Below are 15,438 nucleotides of genomic sequence, written 5' to 3'. Positions count from 1 at the left end.
ACAAGGTATTACGTAGTGCTGTGAACATAGCCGCAAATACTTTTAGACCGCTGTCATTGGGTCATTGACGAGGTTAGTCGCACACACGTTAAGTGTTTCTAACATTTGTGACATAATATCCCGTAAGAATAAAAGGAAAAGTGCCTGAAGGTCACACAAAATCTAGTTCATAATATTCTTTGTACATGAATGTATGTAACAACGTATTTGGACGAGTGATAACTACGTAAACAACTGATAATTTCAGAGGAGCGATAGTGTTTTAAGTTCACAAACAACCAGACTCAATTGATAGTGCTATACAGTGATACACCATGGCAGTGTCAGTAAATAGTAAAATTCTCTCATTTGTGTACAAAAATAGCAACAATATCAGAGCATTATCGACTACGAACGTAAGAAATGCCAAAGTTGCGTTCAACTGGGAAGATCCATTGAATTTAGAAGGACAGCTACTGGACGATGAAAAGGCGGTCAGGGACTCATTCAGGGCTTATTGTAATGAGAAATTATTGCCGAGAATAATAGAAGCGAACAGACATGAAAAGTTCGATAGGGGAATTTACAAAGAAATGGGTGAGTTGGGAGTCCTTGGGTGCACCATTAAGGGCTACGGATGCGCGGGAGTTTCATACGTTACGTATGGCCTGCTTACGAGAGAGCTAGATAGAGTAGACTCAGCGTTCAGATCGGCAATGAGTGTACAGAGCAGCTTAGCAATGGGAGCAATTAACATGTACGGCAGCGATGAGCAGAAGCAGAAATTTCTACCTAAAATGGCTAAAGGCGAGTTGGTCGGATGCTTTGGGCTCACTGAACCCAATTTTGGCAGCGATGCAGGAGGGCTAGTCACCAGAGCTAAGTACGATTCTAAATCAAAAAGCTACATTCTATCCGGTTCTAAAACTTGGATTACTAACGCACCAATCGCTGACGTAATGGTCATCTGGGCAAAGGATGAGGAAGGTAAAATCAGAGGTTTTATCGTGGAAAGATCTCAAGTTAAGAAAGGTTTGGACACGCCCAAAATCCATGGGAAATTTTCATTGCGGGCATCAGAAACGGGGATGATATTGCTCGACGAAGTGGCTATACCGGAGGAGAATTTATTGCCGAACGTAGTCGGTCTGAAGGGGCCTTTTGGATGTCTCAATAACGCGCGGTACGGGATCGCTTGGGGCTCCCTCGGATCGGCCGAGTCGTGTTTGCGGATTGCCCGCCAGTACACATTAGATAGAAAACAATTTGGGAAACCGCTCGCTTCTAACCAATTGATACAGAAGAAGCTGGCGGATATGCTGACGGAGATTCATATTGGTTACCAGGCGTGCCTTCGGGTGGGGCGATTGAAGGACGAAGATAAAGCGGCCCCCGAAATGATTTCGATGCTCAAGAGAAACAACTGTGGTAAAGCATTAGATATGGCGAGAGTCGCGCGCGATATGTTGGGGGGAAATGGAATAGCTGATGAATATCACGTTATTAGACACGTTATGAACCTAGAAGCGGTAAACACGTACGAAGGCACTCATGATATTCATGGTCTCATATTAGGTAGAGCTATTACTGGTATACCTGCATTTGCCTAAGCTAGCTAATGATAATGTGATCAATTATGTCAATTTGTATACAATAATTTTTTATGTGCAATACTTACTCCTACGAGATTAAAGACTTACGAACAAGCATTTTCCATAGTTTTTCATTAATTACAGGGACTTTTGTAACATAGTACAACAATTTACAAATAAAGCAATATTTTATCTAATTTGTATTTTTATTAACTCTGAGTGGGACAATTGGGCACGTTAGGTAGTCAAAAATTAATAAGGCGAAGAGGTGTGGCATTTTTAAAGTTAACATGACAACCATCATGAAAATTGATAACGATTACACAATACATAAAGTACTCGTATTATGACGATTAGATAAGATCTATTTTTTCTGAGGTTTTATTAATTTACACAGCCTACTTTGCTTCTGAGAAAAAATATCAAAATTATTTATTTTACATTTGAATACGTATTTCAATAATCTTCAATCTCTCTAATAAAAATGTTTTATAAAAAAAGATTGGAGGCGCCGGGTATCGATCCCGGTACCTCTCGCATGCTAAGCGAGCGCTCTACCATCTGAGCTACGCCCCCGATACTCAAGTGGACGAAATTATACTTCTATTTCAACTTATTGTTTTATCATGCTTGAATTTAATATCTCAATGGGGAGACAGAAATCGTTTGCAGTTTGCCCCTCACAAAACTTATCAGGCCCCCTTAATTTAATTTATTGTCCGTGGTGCATAATCTTTTTCTTAAAGGTTTTAAACCTTTGTTTGTCACCTGTCATCCGCTTTGCAATGGAGGGAAGTCGAACCTTAATTTCGAACTCCTCCTATGTTCTTCTGATTAATTTCGTTGCGGGTCCAATGACAGTTTAACTTTCCCCCGGGACAAACTTGACCTTCATTGGTTGGGTTTTTGTGGCGGTCAAGCTGTAGATCCTGGCTACACAGGAGTTGCAGTGGTGGGAACGAGAGGTGGGAATAGTCCCGTATATTGTTTTATCAATTCGAAATTAACGAAGGTCGATCGTTGTTTCCGGCGTCGTTTTTATATTTTGTAAAAAAATTAAAATTAATATTCAAATTCAATAAAATAAAAAAGTTCCAGCCTTATCTACTTTGTAGTCAATACCAAAAATGATGATTTTAATTACAGTAGTAAAATAAAAAATAACAAGTTCTTATTTTTTTTATTAAAAAGCAAAGACTTCAATCAACGGTTAGTTGATTGTTATTTAAAACAGTTTATAAAGCTAATAATATTAAATATTATGATATTCTTGTTCAAATTATAATAATATTAGTATGGAAATCAAAGTTAGACTGGCGAACAGCTAACAAGAATAATGAGTATTGATATTCATCAAACTCTCAGACAGCATTAATCATCTTTAGTTTATTAGTCTGGATCCGAGGAAGGTGATTGGCTCAGCGGAGGAGTCTAGGACGCGTGAAATATTCCCGCATCGGCACTTATTCAATCGGTAAACTTATTTATTTTATTTTTTGGATTATCCCGCGGATATTGCCGCAGTGATTCTGCCAATGTCAAGTGTTCAAGGAGACACGAGTTTATTTTATTACGTATTTTATTTTTTATTTGTTTATTTTATTACGCATTTCTTTTTTTTTTAGATTTGACACACTTTATGACACGTCCTGTCACGGTCGATGTCAGGTATCGTTTATTTATGGTAATTGTGTTTCTGGCCACTGCGATACAAGTACACTCTTAGTGCAGTGATCGCAATTTAAAATTGTACCTACTTCAGTGTTTTTTTTTGGAAATAAACACTTTTACCTACTTTTTCAAGTACTTTCAGTGTTATTTTTGAGATCATAAAAATATAAGTAAACGGCAACTGCCCAAGCTGAATAGATTAAACCTCAAGAAAATCAAGTTTTAGAACTGCGCATAATATGTATAATGGCTACTTACTCAATAAATGATGGCCCGCGAACTTATAAGAAAATCTCACTACTTTCATGACCATGGTAACATATCATGTTGACATTTCAGTCAAGAACTAATCAAGTCCGGCACGCTATAATTTACCGGCACATTTAATTTTACCCAAATGGGAAAGTGCTGTACAGGAAATGCCTATCTCAGCAGTAATTGTATTAAAACCACAGACATGTATTATAGCAGTAATAAACGCGCGTTCCCATGCAAATCAAAATTAGCAAGTTGCAGTGGCTTTCACGTGGAGCATTTGTGCATTAATGTCTTCTGGCTGGATAGGTATGAAAATTCTTTCATGTAACAATTATTTAATGTAAAAGTCACTGTTGGTATTTTCTTCACGCCAAAAATGCTGAGTTTTTGATATTATCATAAGCACGATGCATTGCAATATTTAGAATGACATCTTTGCTTATGTAAGTTGGTATCAATGTTATCATTTTTTAACTTAGGCATATAAAAATTCAAGGACTTGACATTTCGGTAAAAAGTATTGACGCCTATACTCAGTGGTATTAACGTCTGAAAATATTTTCATGAAGCTAGTCACAGTTAGGGAGTACACCCAAGATCTTGAATAAAGAAATAGGCACCAGCTGATTTATAAATCAATGTAATAAAGTGTTATTTATTTTATAGAATTAACATACGGAAGTCATTCGATTAATGCAATTCCCCGACCAAGGCGCAGCCTGCGTCTGGTTATACAGCAACTGGATCGTTTATACTTTCAAATAGAACGAGTACAGTCGCTTCGCTATTTTCCATAAGTTTGCGATGAACCACAATATCATGGTTCTACAGGACATATATTTTAATAAGAGGATAGGCGACGGCGCGGAGGGTTGCTACGATCAAAAGATAAAGTTGTATGGACCTGCCTCTTTGTCTTAGATTTTTATTTACGATAGGATAAATAAGGAGGTAGTAGTTACCTTACTTACATGGTTGGTTACCTTTAACTATACGTTATTGATCATTAAATAATTTAGTAACTGAAATAAATTTCTCAATTGACAAACAATGCTGTGCACGCAGTGCTAAAGTTTTTCCGACTGCGTCTTGTATTTTTTTTGCCATACCTATAGGTATGCAGCTATGTGGAATCATGTAAATAAATGGGTTTTAACAGCTTTATAAGCTGTTAGGATTTATGAGAAAATAAATGCAATATAGCTAACGAACTAACGAGACTTGTGTTTGTTTTCCGAATAAAAAAAAAAATGTTTTTACAGTAAGTACCTAGTAATTTCATTCTAACTTTATTTGTGAATCAGTTCAAAATTAACCAAATAAAAATAACGCACCAATAGCAGTACCTTAAAGGCTAGTCCACACTATTCCATCGCGATGCAAACAGCAGAAGTTTAGCGTAACACATCAGCATAGTGTCGTGGAAACGAGCACTTTTGTCGCGTACACCTACTGAAATATCAATTTACGTGCGTGACGATCACCCTTATTGTTTATTGCGTATATAATAAGCTAGCTCTTCCTGCATGGGAATTATCCCTAATATCGTTAGGGAGAATGGAACGTTATATACGAATGCAATTTCACTATATTACAAGCCAGATTGTCGTGGGAGTCGCGAAGCTACAATGTAGGGAAAGGATTGCTAATGAAATAGGTATGATTTATGATTGTGATTACGTAAAGTTTACAATACCTTGGTTTTTGATTATTTTCCCAATGATTTAATGATAGGTACATACTAATGTAATAAGTTTTTATTTTATAAGAGGAAAAATTTGAGATATTACAAACTATTGTTAACTTTAAGGAGCTTCACTTGTTCCAGCTATAGATAGAATTATGTAATAGTGTAAAAATTCAAGGATGACCCATTTTCTCTGGTTTCCTCCATTTTTATAAATTTTCATATTATCAAAGTGAGTGAAGACCCTATTTTTGAATAACCCTTCAAGTATACCAGCGAATCAAGACACATGGTTGGAAATTGTAACCCTAGTAGTTACTACTTTTTTTTTTAATAATCTACTTTGTATTCTTAACCTGATCTTTTAGTAAGTAAGTTTTTTTTTATGTGATAGGAGGCAAAGGAGCAGACGGATCACCTGATGGTAAGTGATTACCGTAATTAAAATAATTATAAGAAAATCATAACTCAATAGTATATATCCACAAAACGCCTTAGGTTATAATAATAGCAAAATGCACTCGCGATAAAATTGCTAAGTATAAAAATACCTGCCCCTACCTGTAACCGCAAAGCTCGGGCTGCGGTGTTTTAAGGAAAACACTTACACTTTTCCTCCCAAAGCTTTATCGCATTATTAAAATAAATATTTTAAATAACGAGCTGCGAGATTGAGGTTTGCACAGCGGACGCTCTGCGGGATCTGTCGTGGAGTGAAATTATTTTTTTGTTTGAAAGGTGGCAGTAAGTGAGTTAAATGTTCGGATTATTTTAAGGTTGAGCAAAGTTATAACTAAGTATGGTTTACATCGTTGTTCCGAAAGGTAAAATGCATTTTTTGGTAAAAATAAAACCACACATTGTAATACTTATATAACATTCTAAACGTGGTTTTATTAAATGTATGGAAGCTGGAAGCATTGAATTTTCCAGTTTATTCTGTACCTACTCTGTTATTGATACCGTTTGAAAGAGCTCGTGAATCAGTTCGATATCTTGTACCTACTTAGAAATAATCGAGTGAGATCACTTATCGTATCCACCCTGTATACCTGCTTTGTGCTGCATAAAAAAATCTTTAATACACATTTAGGTAGATCAGAATATTCCACAATAGATTTCAATAAATAGCGGAACAGTAAAAGTAATAAGCTGAAATAAAAACGTGTCAAGCCAGTACAGTCGGCTATCAATAAAATATTGCGCGCTCATTGGAATATTTACGTTCTCATTAGCCACCAGGACAATATAGAAGAATACAGAAGACTTGGTAATGTTTGATATTTCATTAAGATAAAGGTACCTTTTATTATGGTTCTTACATCAAGAAAGAAATACCTAAGTTACACATACCTAAGATACTTACGCCCGTATTCACAAACATTACTATGAGGTCTCACAGGGCGCGTGGACGCACAGGGTGACATACGGACCAATCACAGAGCTCTATTCAACGCTGTGCGTTCGATTTGCTGCTTCACTTAAGCAAGCGTTATTTGTGAATACCTACGGGCGTTACTTGTCGTGGAAATCTAGCAATATTGCAAGATTAATAAAGCAATGTAACTGAGATTCTCAGGTTAAATGGTTGCAGGAGTCAATAGAGATACTGATCTGATACTGAAGAATCATCGGGTCGGAAGAGGTAGTGTGGGCACTGGGGAGACCGCCCACTAGGTGGACCGACGATCTGGTGAAGGTTGCGGCAAGTACCTGGATGCGGGCAGCGCAGGACTGGTCCTTATGGAAATCCTTGGGGGAGGCCTATGTCCAGCAGTGGACGTCATTGGGCTGAAACGAACGGACTGAATAATCATACTAAAGTATTTCTTCTTCTGGAATAAACGAGTTTTTGAGTGGAGTGGAGACAGTCCAGCAAGCAGCAGACAGTCTTGGCAAAAGAAGAATGCGATTAGATGAAGACAAGGTAAAATGGCGAGTTTTGGGGAAGATATATTTAATTTAATTTGAATTCGGCAGTAGACTGCAATAGATTGCAATAGATTTTTTTTACCAAATGTAATTTAACCTAAGTTTGTGAGGGGAAATAAATGATTTATTTATTTATTATTTATTTATAGATAGTTAATATTAATTATGTATGATAACCCATATATTTGCAGAATTTTGCATGGGCTTGTGTATACTGTCCCTACTTCGACTGCACGAGCAATGTTCGATACAGCTGACATCCACAAAACCAATTTCGCAGGCACGTTGCATTTTACTAATTAACTCTGTGTGTGTATTACGGGTTTTTGCGATGCATAATTATGACAATGTAGCCTTCTGAGTGATTGGGGGGAAATAAGATAAGACTTTGGCTTATTATTTTATTATCATTTCTGTTGCAAAATATCACATGATGTGACACTAAAACACGCATAGTTACCTAATAATTGTTAATTTTGTATGGGAAAACATTTTTTTACGATTTACTTTTGTTTTTGGTGAATTTTTGCTTGTTTTAATATTTGCTATTGCTTGTTTTTGGTTAATTTAATAGTTATGATACACATTACTAATTAATCACATTCATAATACAGATTGGACTATTTATGATGTATAGATATTCTGAGCCTATTTCAGTCTTAATTGGAAACTATATCGATTTTATGCACCAGTTAACGTTTTAATGATTGAAACTCGCATGACCAGTGTTAAAATTCATCACGACATCGATGTTGATTAGTTCGTACTAATTGTTCGCAAATTGGTAATTTTTGGACTAAATGACATTTCGTATGCAATGATAGAACCAATTTTGTTATTGAGGCCGTTAGTACTTATTAATTTGTTATTAGTATTTAGGACATAGGCAGTGTAATTACGGGATGACGAAAGATGGAGATAAGGTGAGTGGAAAATGGTTGCAAGAATAACAAAGAATGGAAAAACATAAGCGGACTTAAGAGTAAAAACTGATTATGAGGTGAAGTAAAAGTGGTATTATTCCCAGAAAAAATGCTTTTCTAGAGTTTTACGATTATTAAAAATAAGTCATTAGAAAAAACACTGTGCTTAGGTAATACGTGAATTAAACGAGTCCAACTCAAAAACACCAATTCAGTATTATTTCAATTACAGTAAATAAAATTATTACTATTTCAATTGACTCTAGCAAATGGCAATTAGGTAACAAAATAAAACACTACCACTGAACTGCCACTTGGCTGCGGAAAATAAAAAAATACTTATTGTGAACTATGAGGAGACTTCTATTCCACGAGCGTTGTTTTTCCTGGAAGTTCTAACATTCCCGTTAGAAAAGTAGAGCAGTAGGAAAGTTTAGCGCAATTTGCATCTCCCTCGCACGGACCTGAATCACAATGAGCCACGAAAAGCAATTAATACTTCAAGTACCCGATTCCGGTTTAAAACTAAGTGCTCTTTTGAATTTTCATCCTAATTTACATTGGGAAAAGTAGATCCTACAATAAAGGAGGGCTTTTTTATATTTCACTATTTTCACAGCTGCTGCTGAGATTTTTGAATCTTGGCAGAATTTGCATCTGAATTGGACAGTGAGTGTAGTTTTAGTGCATTATTAAAATAATTATTAGAAGGAGGAAAAATAACTTATTCTTAGAATAATGCATTTTTAAGGGGTATTATTTTGACAAGGGTGCACGGTTGAAATGTTTTAAGTAACAATAAATAATTAATCCCAAAACTATATAAACTTATGATTACTTGTGGTTCCCAAACTAGCTAATCCTGTCTTTTGGGGATGTTAGTACCTATTTCCTAATTAATATTAATAAAGCGTATAACTAGTAATTAAGTGTCAATGTTGGGCTAGTCTCAATAACATTTAATAAGCAAACCTGGATTGTTAATGATACTGAAATAGCTATTAAAAACTACTAAATTAGGTACATCACTATTGTAGTTTAATAGTCAAAGTTCTGAACAGCAAAGTAAATACCTACAATAAAACTTGGGACTGCATTTCATTGCATGCCTTAGTTCATGAAATTAATAGCAATTTATTTCAAGTAATAAAACTGCCATGTTCGTGATGAACAGTGCTTAATTTAAGTTTTAGTTATTTTAGAGCATAAATATTTATCATTGGTAATAATGGTTCTATATTGGCTCACATAAAATTCTAAATCCTATTCTTTGTCTTACTACCGATTTGTGTTCATAATAATCTCTCTTCATAATTTTATTTTTCATACTTTTTTTATTCATACATTTTTATTACTACCATCGGAGCTCATAACAGTTAGTACCTAATCATAATTTTTTTATCAATACTGTTTCTACCAAGAAACATTTAAAATTCCTCNGGTAAGTTCGTTTGATCATTCAATTATAAAAGAATGTTAATATCATAAAAATCTATGGAGGCACAATATGATAAGATAACATAAGTAGATACCATTTGTTAAGACAAATACGAACAATATTTTTAATTAAACATGATACTAAACCAAGTCATATGAAAAACCTATGAAAATTATGAAGAATTCAATGATAATAATGAAATAACCGGGAAGTGCCTGGATGCGAGCGGCGCAGGACCGGTCTTTGTGGAAATCCTTGGGGGAGGCCTTTGTCCAGCAGTGGACGTCTTTCGGCTGAACCGAACGAGCGAATGAAATAACGTATATAAAAACATATTCTTAAGTACTCGTACATAATGATTTAAGCACTAATTCCAATACACGGCTTATAAAACACATACAGGGTGGAAACGATAAGTGATCTCACGCGATTAATTCTAAACTATACAAGATATCGAAAAACTGATTACTGATCCTGAAAGTGCTTCACGAGCTCTTTCAAACGATATCAGTTATAAGTTACAGAATTAACTGGATCTATCCGAAAATTCAATGTTTTCAGCCTCCATACTAAATGTATGCCACTATGCCTGCCACACAATATTAGAAGTGTTAATTTTTTTATTTTAAATAATAAACACTTAAAATTAACTAGATAATTGCATTCTCATTTAAAATTATCCATGGCAAACATTGGTTTTAGGCTTTACTTGCTATAATAATATTATCAAGACATGAGTACCATGACTGTGGCAGTACTAAATGTATGGAAGCTGGAAACATTGAATTTTCGGATAGATCCAGTTTATTTTATAACTTATTATTGGTACCGTTAGATAGAGCTCGTGAAGCACTTTCAGGATCAGTTACCAGTTTTTCGCAATCTTGCATAATTTTTAATATTATGTGGTTTTACTAAATGTATGGAGGCTGGAAACATTGAATTTTTAGACAGATCCAGTTTATTTTGTAACCTATTATTGGTACCGTTGGATAGAGCTCGTGAAGCACTTTTAGGATCAGTAATCAGTTTTTGGATATCTTGTGTAGTTTAGAAATAATCGAGTGAGATCACTTATCGTTTCCACCCTGTATACCTACCTACACACTAAAAACATCTATGTAGTTACAAGACTTAACAAGTATGGTTTATACCAAAACTTAAAACTAAGTTCCGTTCGCTTTCAAAGTAAGTATGTAATAACTATACTCTACCGAGTAAGCTGTTTAAACTTTGTTTCAACCTACAAAAGTTTAGAGGTATTTTTACACGAAATTAAACTGCAGAGCTAGTTTTTAATGAGGATATTAAATGTTACTGTAAAGGTAGTTTGTGGTGTCAAATGCTGAAAAGAAAAATTTATNATGTTTTTAAATATGTAGGTTTTAAAATTTTTATGAAGAATGATCATTATGGTATCAAATTGTATGAGAAATATTTTCGGACCTCCAATGATAGGAATTGAAAAGTTATGTAAGAAAATGCGCTACCGGTAATAATTGTTTCTTGGAACGTGACCTAAGTGTACCTAATGATCGTCGACAACGCAACTGAAAAGCTCATGCGAGGTGTGTGTGTTTGTAATATTATTTACTAGCNCATATGGCATCGACTTAGCCTAGCAAATGTAGAAATACTTTAACGTTTTCAAAATAAATTATTAAAAATCTTGAGCTGTGTACCTTGGTTTACAAAGTCCACTGTAGTGATACCAAACGTCAAAAAGGGTGTAGAAAATTCCTGTAAAGCTTACAAACAAAGACTAGACCGTCATGAAATCTATTTGCTGCATCCCTTCTAAATTCTGAGAATTCTGCATTCAGGCTCTGGAGAAAGCGAATAAATAGCATCAATCTGAAAACTTATTGTAAAAGAATCGAGGTGACAATTCATGGGATATGCAGAGCTAGAACTGTCATTATTACAAATTCAATTTATTCTGATAATGGGTGATGGCTGATCGCAGATAGATTGATCGCAGATAAAAAGAGGAAAAATTACTTATATCATTAATTACTTTTTCGATATATGCATATCCAAAAAGTCAAATTTGTGAGACCTCCTGATCCACTATCTGTACGTTAAATCGTTTGTACCACATTTAAATCAAATAAATGATGATTAAGATTCTGATTCAGCTAAATGCTCTCATTTGAAATGTGACATGTAGCCCCTTCTTGCTGAAACTAAGTGTTCCTGTAATAGCCTCGATTCTTGCAGTATACTGAAAGTATCTAAATACAATAAATAATAGAAATTAGTGTTTTTCTTTTTGCAAAGGGTTATTAAGTGTACCTACAGCGTTTTTTATGACGCTATATATTTGTATACAAATTTATCAATGCAAGATGTTATTTTTTTGCTATTTTACATATCTTTTCTAATTACCGTTAGATTAAGTATTAGCCTTATCTAATTACCGTGACCATAAAATTTTTGGATCTCATTTACGCGAAAACCGCTTTGAATAATTTGACGCCTTTACGATTGTTAAATTCGTACTTTTCATGTGTTTTATATTTAAATGCATTTAAGTCAATTAAGCCAAATTTCAAAAATGATATGGTAATTAGGCTGAGAACGCCTTTGTCTTTAATTTGATATATTACATGTATGCGTTTCATAACTAAAAATATATTTTTACTTTCGTTGAAGTTCACCATTGATAAAAAACTGCGTAGACAACAAAAACTTCAGCTAGAAAGTGTATGTAACGTACATAAATGTTATTTATATTTAATAGTATGCTAAAACTATTTAACATGTCAATTAGTATTCTGTTTAAATATAATATTATACAGATTTTTGGCTAGGTAGTTTTTACCTGAAAAAAATCAAAAAGTATATTACTACCATATATTGCTTATTTTTTGTAAAATTTATGCTAAAAGTATGTAATATTATAACAAAAAAGTGCGGTGCGATACCTTACTGCAATTAAACCTCAACAAAAATAATACCAACAGTCTCGCCGAAGGAGTAGAAAATTTGAGAAAATCAAGTCAAAATATGAATTCTGCTAGTCCGAACCAAACCTATTACTCACTGGAAACAGTCTGTCATTGCCTGCAAATCATATCTTAGGGTTCAACTGCCACTGTTATTACAAAATAAAATGAAATAATTGTGAAAAAAATATAATAGATGACCAACAGTGAAGGGCTGATTAAGTGATTTTTTGAGACATAAAAATGCCGGTAGAGCCCTTGAGACATTATTTTATATTTTTTTAATTATTTTTACGGTAATCTACATCTTATGACGCAACTTTTGAGGGGTCTTGTGTAGCGAAAATATAAAAAAAGATATTTCGGGACACCCTAGCCTACAGTATACGCATGGGCTTGTGTATACTGTCCCTACTTCCACTGCACGAGCAATGTTCGATACAGCTGACATCCACAAAACCAATTTCGCAGGCGCGTTGCATTTTACTAATTAACTCTGTGTGTGTATTACGAGTTTTTACGATGCATAATTATGACAATGTAGCCTTCTGAGTGATTGGGGGGAAATAAGATAAGACCTTGGCTTATTATTTTATTATCATTTCTGTTGCAAAATATCAGATGGTGTTCAATCGTCTTTATCCAACAACTTTGCATGGGAAAAAGCTATTTGTTTTTGTGAATGATTTTTGTTTTATAAATAGTCACTTTTAATAAGTACTTAATTTCTTGGTAAGGTAATGATTAAATAAAAAGTAGTGATGTATTTATTATTTTAAGCCTTTTTCACGTAGGTATAAAACGTAAACGTTGTTTCAAAATAACTATAACCATTTCCGACTGAAATGGTTGATTTTAATTTTTAGATCCATAGTTATGGTTCCTATACTTCCTATGATTCATATTATAATTAATCACATATTAATATACAGATGAGACTATTTATGATGTATATTCCGAGCCTATTTCAGTCTTAATTGGAAACTATATCGATTTTATGCACCAGTTAACGTTTTAATGATTGAAACTCGCATGACCAGTGTTAAAATTCATCACGACATCGATGTTGATTAGTTCGTACTAATTGTTCGCAAATTGGTAATTTTTGGACTAAATGACATTTCGTATCGAATGATAGAACCAAGTTTGTTATTGAGGCCGTTAGTACTTATTACATAGTATTTAGGACATAGGCAGTGTAATTACGGAGTGATGATGAAGGGTGAGTGGAAAATATTTGCAAGACTAACAAAAAGTGACAAAACATATACGGGTTTAGGTTTTATTCCCAGAATATGGATAGCTATTCCACAGGTTTCTGATGTTACATTAATTGTTATTTTAGTCCTGAAAAATAAGTCAATAGAAAAAACACTGTGCTTAGGTAATACGTGAATTAAACGAGTCCAACTCAAAAACACCAATTCAGTATTATTTCAATTACAGTAAATAAAATGTCCATAATTCTTTTTATTACTATTTCAATTGTCTCTAGCAAATGGCAATTAGGTAACAAAATAAAGCACTGAACTGCCACTTGGCTGCGGAAAATAAAAAAAATACTTATTGTGAACTATAAGGAGACTTCTATTCCACGAGCGTTGTTTTTCCTGGAAGTTCTAACATTCCCGTTAGAAAAGTAGAGCAGTAGGAAAGTTTAGCGCAATTTGCATCTCCCTCGCACGGACCTGAATCACAATGAGCCACGAAAAGCAATTAATACTTCAAGTACCCGATTCCGGTTTAAAACTAAGTGCTCTTTTGAATTTTCATCCTAATTTACATTGGGAAAAGTAGATCCTACAATAAAGGAGGGCTTTTTTATATTTCACTATTTTCACAGCTGCTGCTGAGATTTTTGAATCTTGGTAGAATTTGCATCTGAATTAGACAGTGAATGTAGTTTTAGTGCATTATTAAAAGGAGGAAAAATGACTTATTCTTAGAATAATGCATTCTTACAGGATATTTTTCTGACATGGATGCATGGTTGAAATTTTATGTAGCATAAATCACTAATTCACAAAAGGCTTTATCAACCACTTATGAACTTAAGAAACTTATGACATAGCTTATGATTAGTTGTAGTCCTGTCATTTGGGAATTGGTAATTATGTATTGATTTATTATTTATATGACGTATAACTATATAGAAAAAAAGGTACAATATCAAGATTATTTACTACACATTTTATAAGCAAATCTTGATAGCTTACAATCCTGAAAATAACATTAAAATCTACATAATTAAGTACAGTCAGTTTCAAATTGTTAATAAGTTAATAGCCAAAAAGTTCGCAATACGACTTTATTACAATTGGATTAAAAGGTTGTGTTGTCAATTTTTTGGCCACTTTGGGTGTCAAGAATTATTTTGACGCTGACTGTACATCACTTGTAGTTTTAAAGTCAAAGTTATGAAAAGCAAAGTAAATACAATAAAACTTGGGTTGGGACTGCATTTCATTGCATGCCTTAGTTCATGAAATTAATAGCAATTTATTTCAAGTAATAAAACTGCCAAGTTCGTGATGAACAGTGCTTAAGTTTTAGTTATTTTAGAGCATAAATATTTATCATTAGTAATAAATTATTTCTTAAGGATCGTGACCTAAGGGTACCTAATGATCGTCGACAACGCAACTGAAAACCTCATGCGAGGTGTGTGTGTTTGTAATATTATTTATTCAAAATATAGGTAGGTAAACATAAAACTGGGTTTTAAGCTTCTGTCAATTTGCAGCGAAAAAGTGCCTAATAATAATATTTTTTTAACCACAACGAGGAATCTCTCGGCCTGTATCTCACCTGATGGTAAGTGATGATCAAGCCGAAGGTGGAAGTGAGTTTCACCCGGAATCCTAACCACAGAGGAACTGGATCTTACCTCTTAACTGCCGGAACTACTTTTTATAATAATGTATTTCAATGGAATAACAAATGGTTGTAACAAAGACACATCAAGCTGAGTTCGTGTCATTTTATGTTATTGTAAGTAATAAAATGTTGT

General features: G+C 34.0%; 1 protein-coding gene and 1 non-coding gene across 2 annotated transcripts; one reads left to right on the top strand and one right to left on the bottom strand.

Annotated features, from left to right (window-relative positions):
- The first annotated feature begins 43 nt into the window (after positions 1–43).
- On the top strand, positions 44–1,688 carry LOC114360719 (glutaryl-CoA dehydrogenase, mitochondrial). Its single transcript, XM_028315502.1, has one exon. It carries the CDS (start codon positions 315–317, stop codon positions 1,587–1,589), a length of 1,275 nt encoding a protein of 424 aa, XP_028171303.1. The 5' UTR covers positions 44–314; the 3' UTR covers positions 1,590–1,688.
- Positions 1,689–2,074: 386 nt separating this feature from the next.
- TRNAA-AGC (transfer RNA alanine (anticodon AGC)) lies at positions 2,075–2,147 on the bottom strand. The gene has a single exon. It is a non-coding gene; the product is annotated as a tRNA-Ala (tRNA).
- Positions 2,148–15,438: the final 13,291 nt, after the last annotated feature.

Source organism: Ostrinia furnacalis, unplaced genomic scaffold (genome assembly GCF_004193835.3).
Source record: "Ostrinia furnacalis isolate ACB-3 unplaced genomic scaffold, ASM419383v2 OfSCF5129, whole genome shotgun sequence".
NCBI classification, from domain to species: domain Eukaryota; kingdom Metazoa; phylum Arthropoda; class Insecta; order Lepidoptera; family Crambidae; genus Ostrinia; species Ostrinia furnacalis.
Note: the sequence above shows the minus strand (reverse complement) of the source record. Positions and strands in the feature narration are given on the sequence as shown.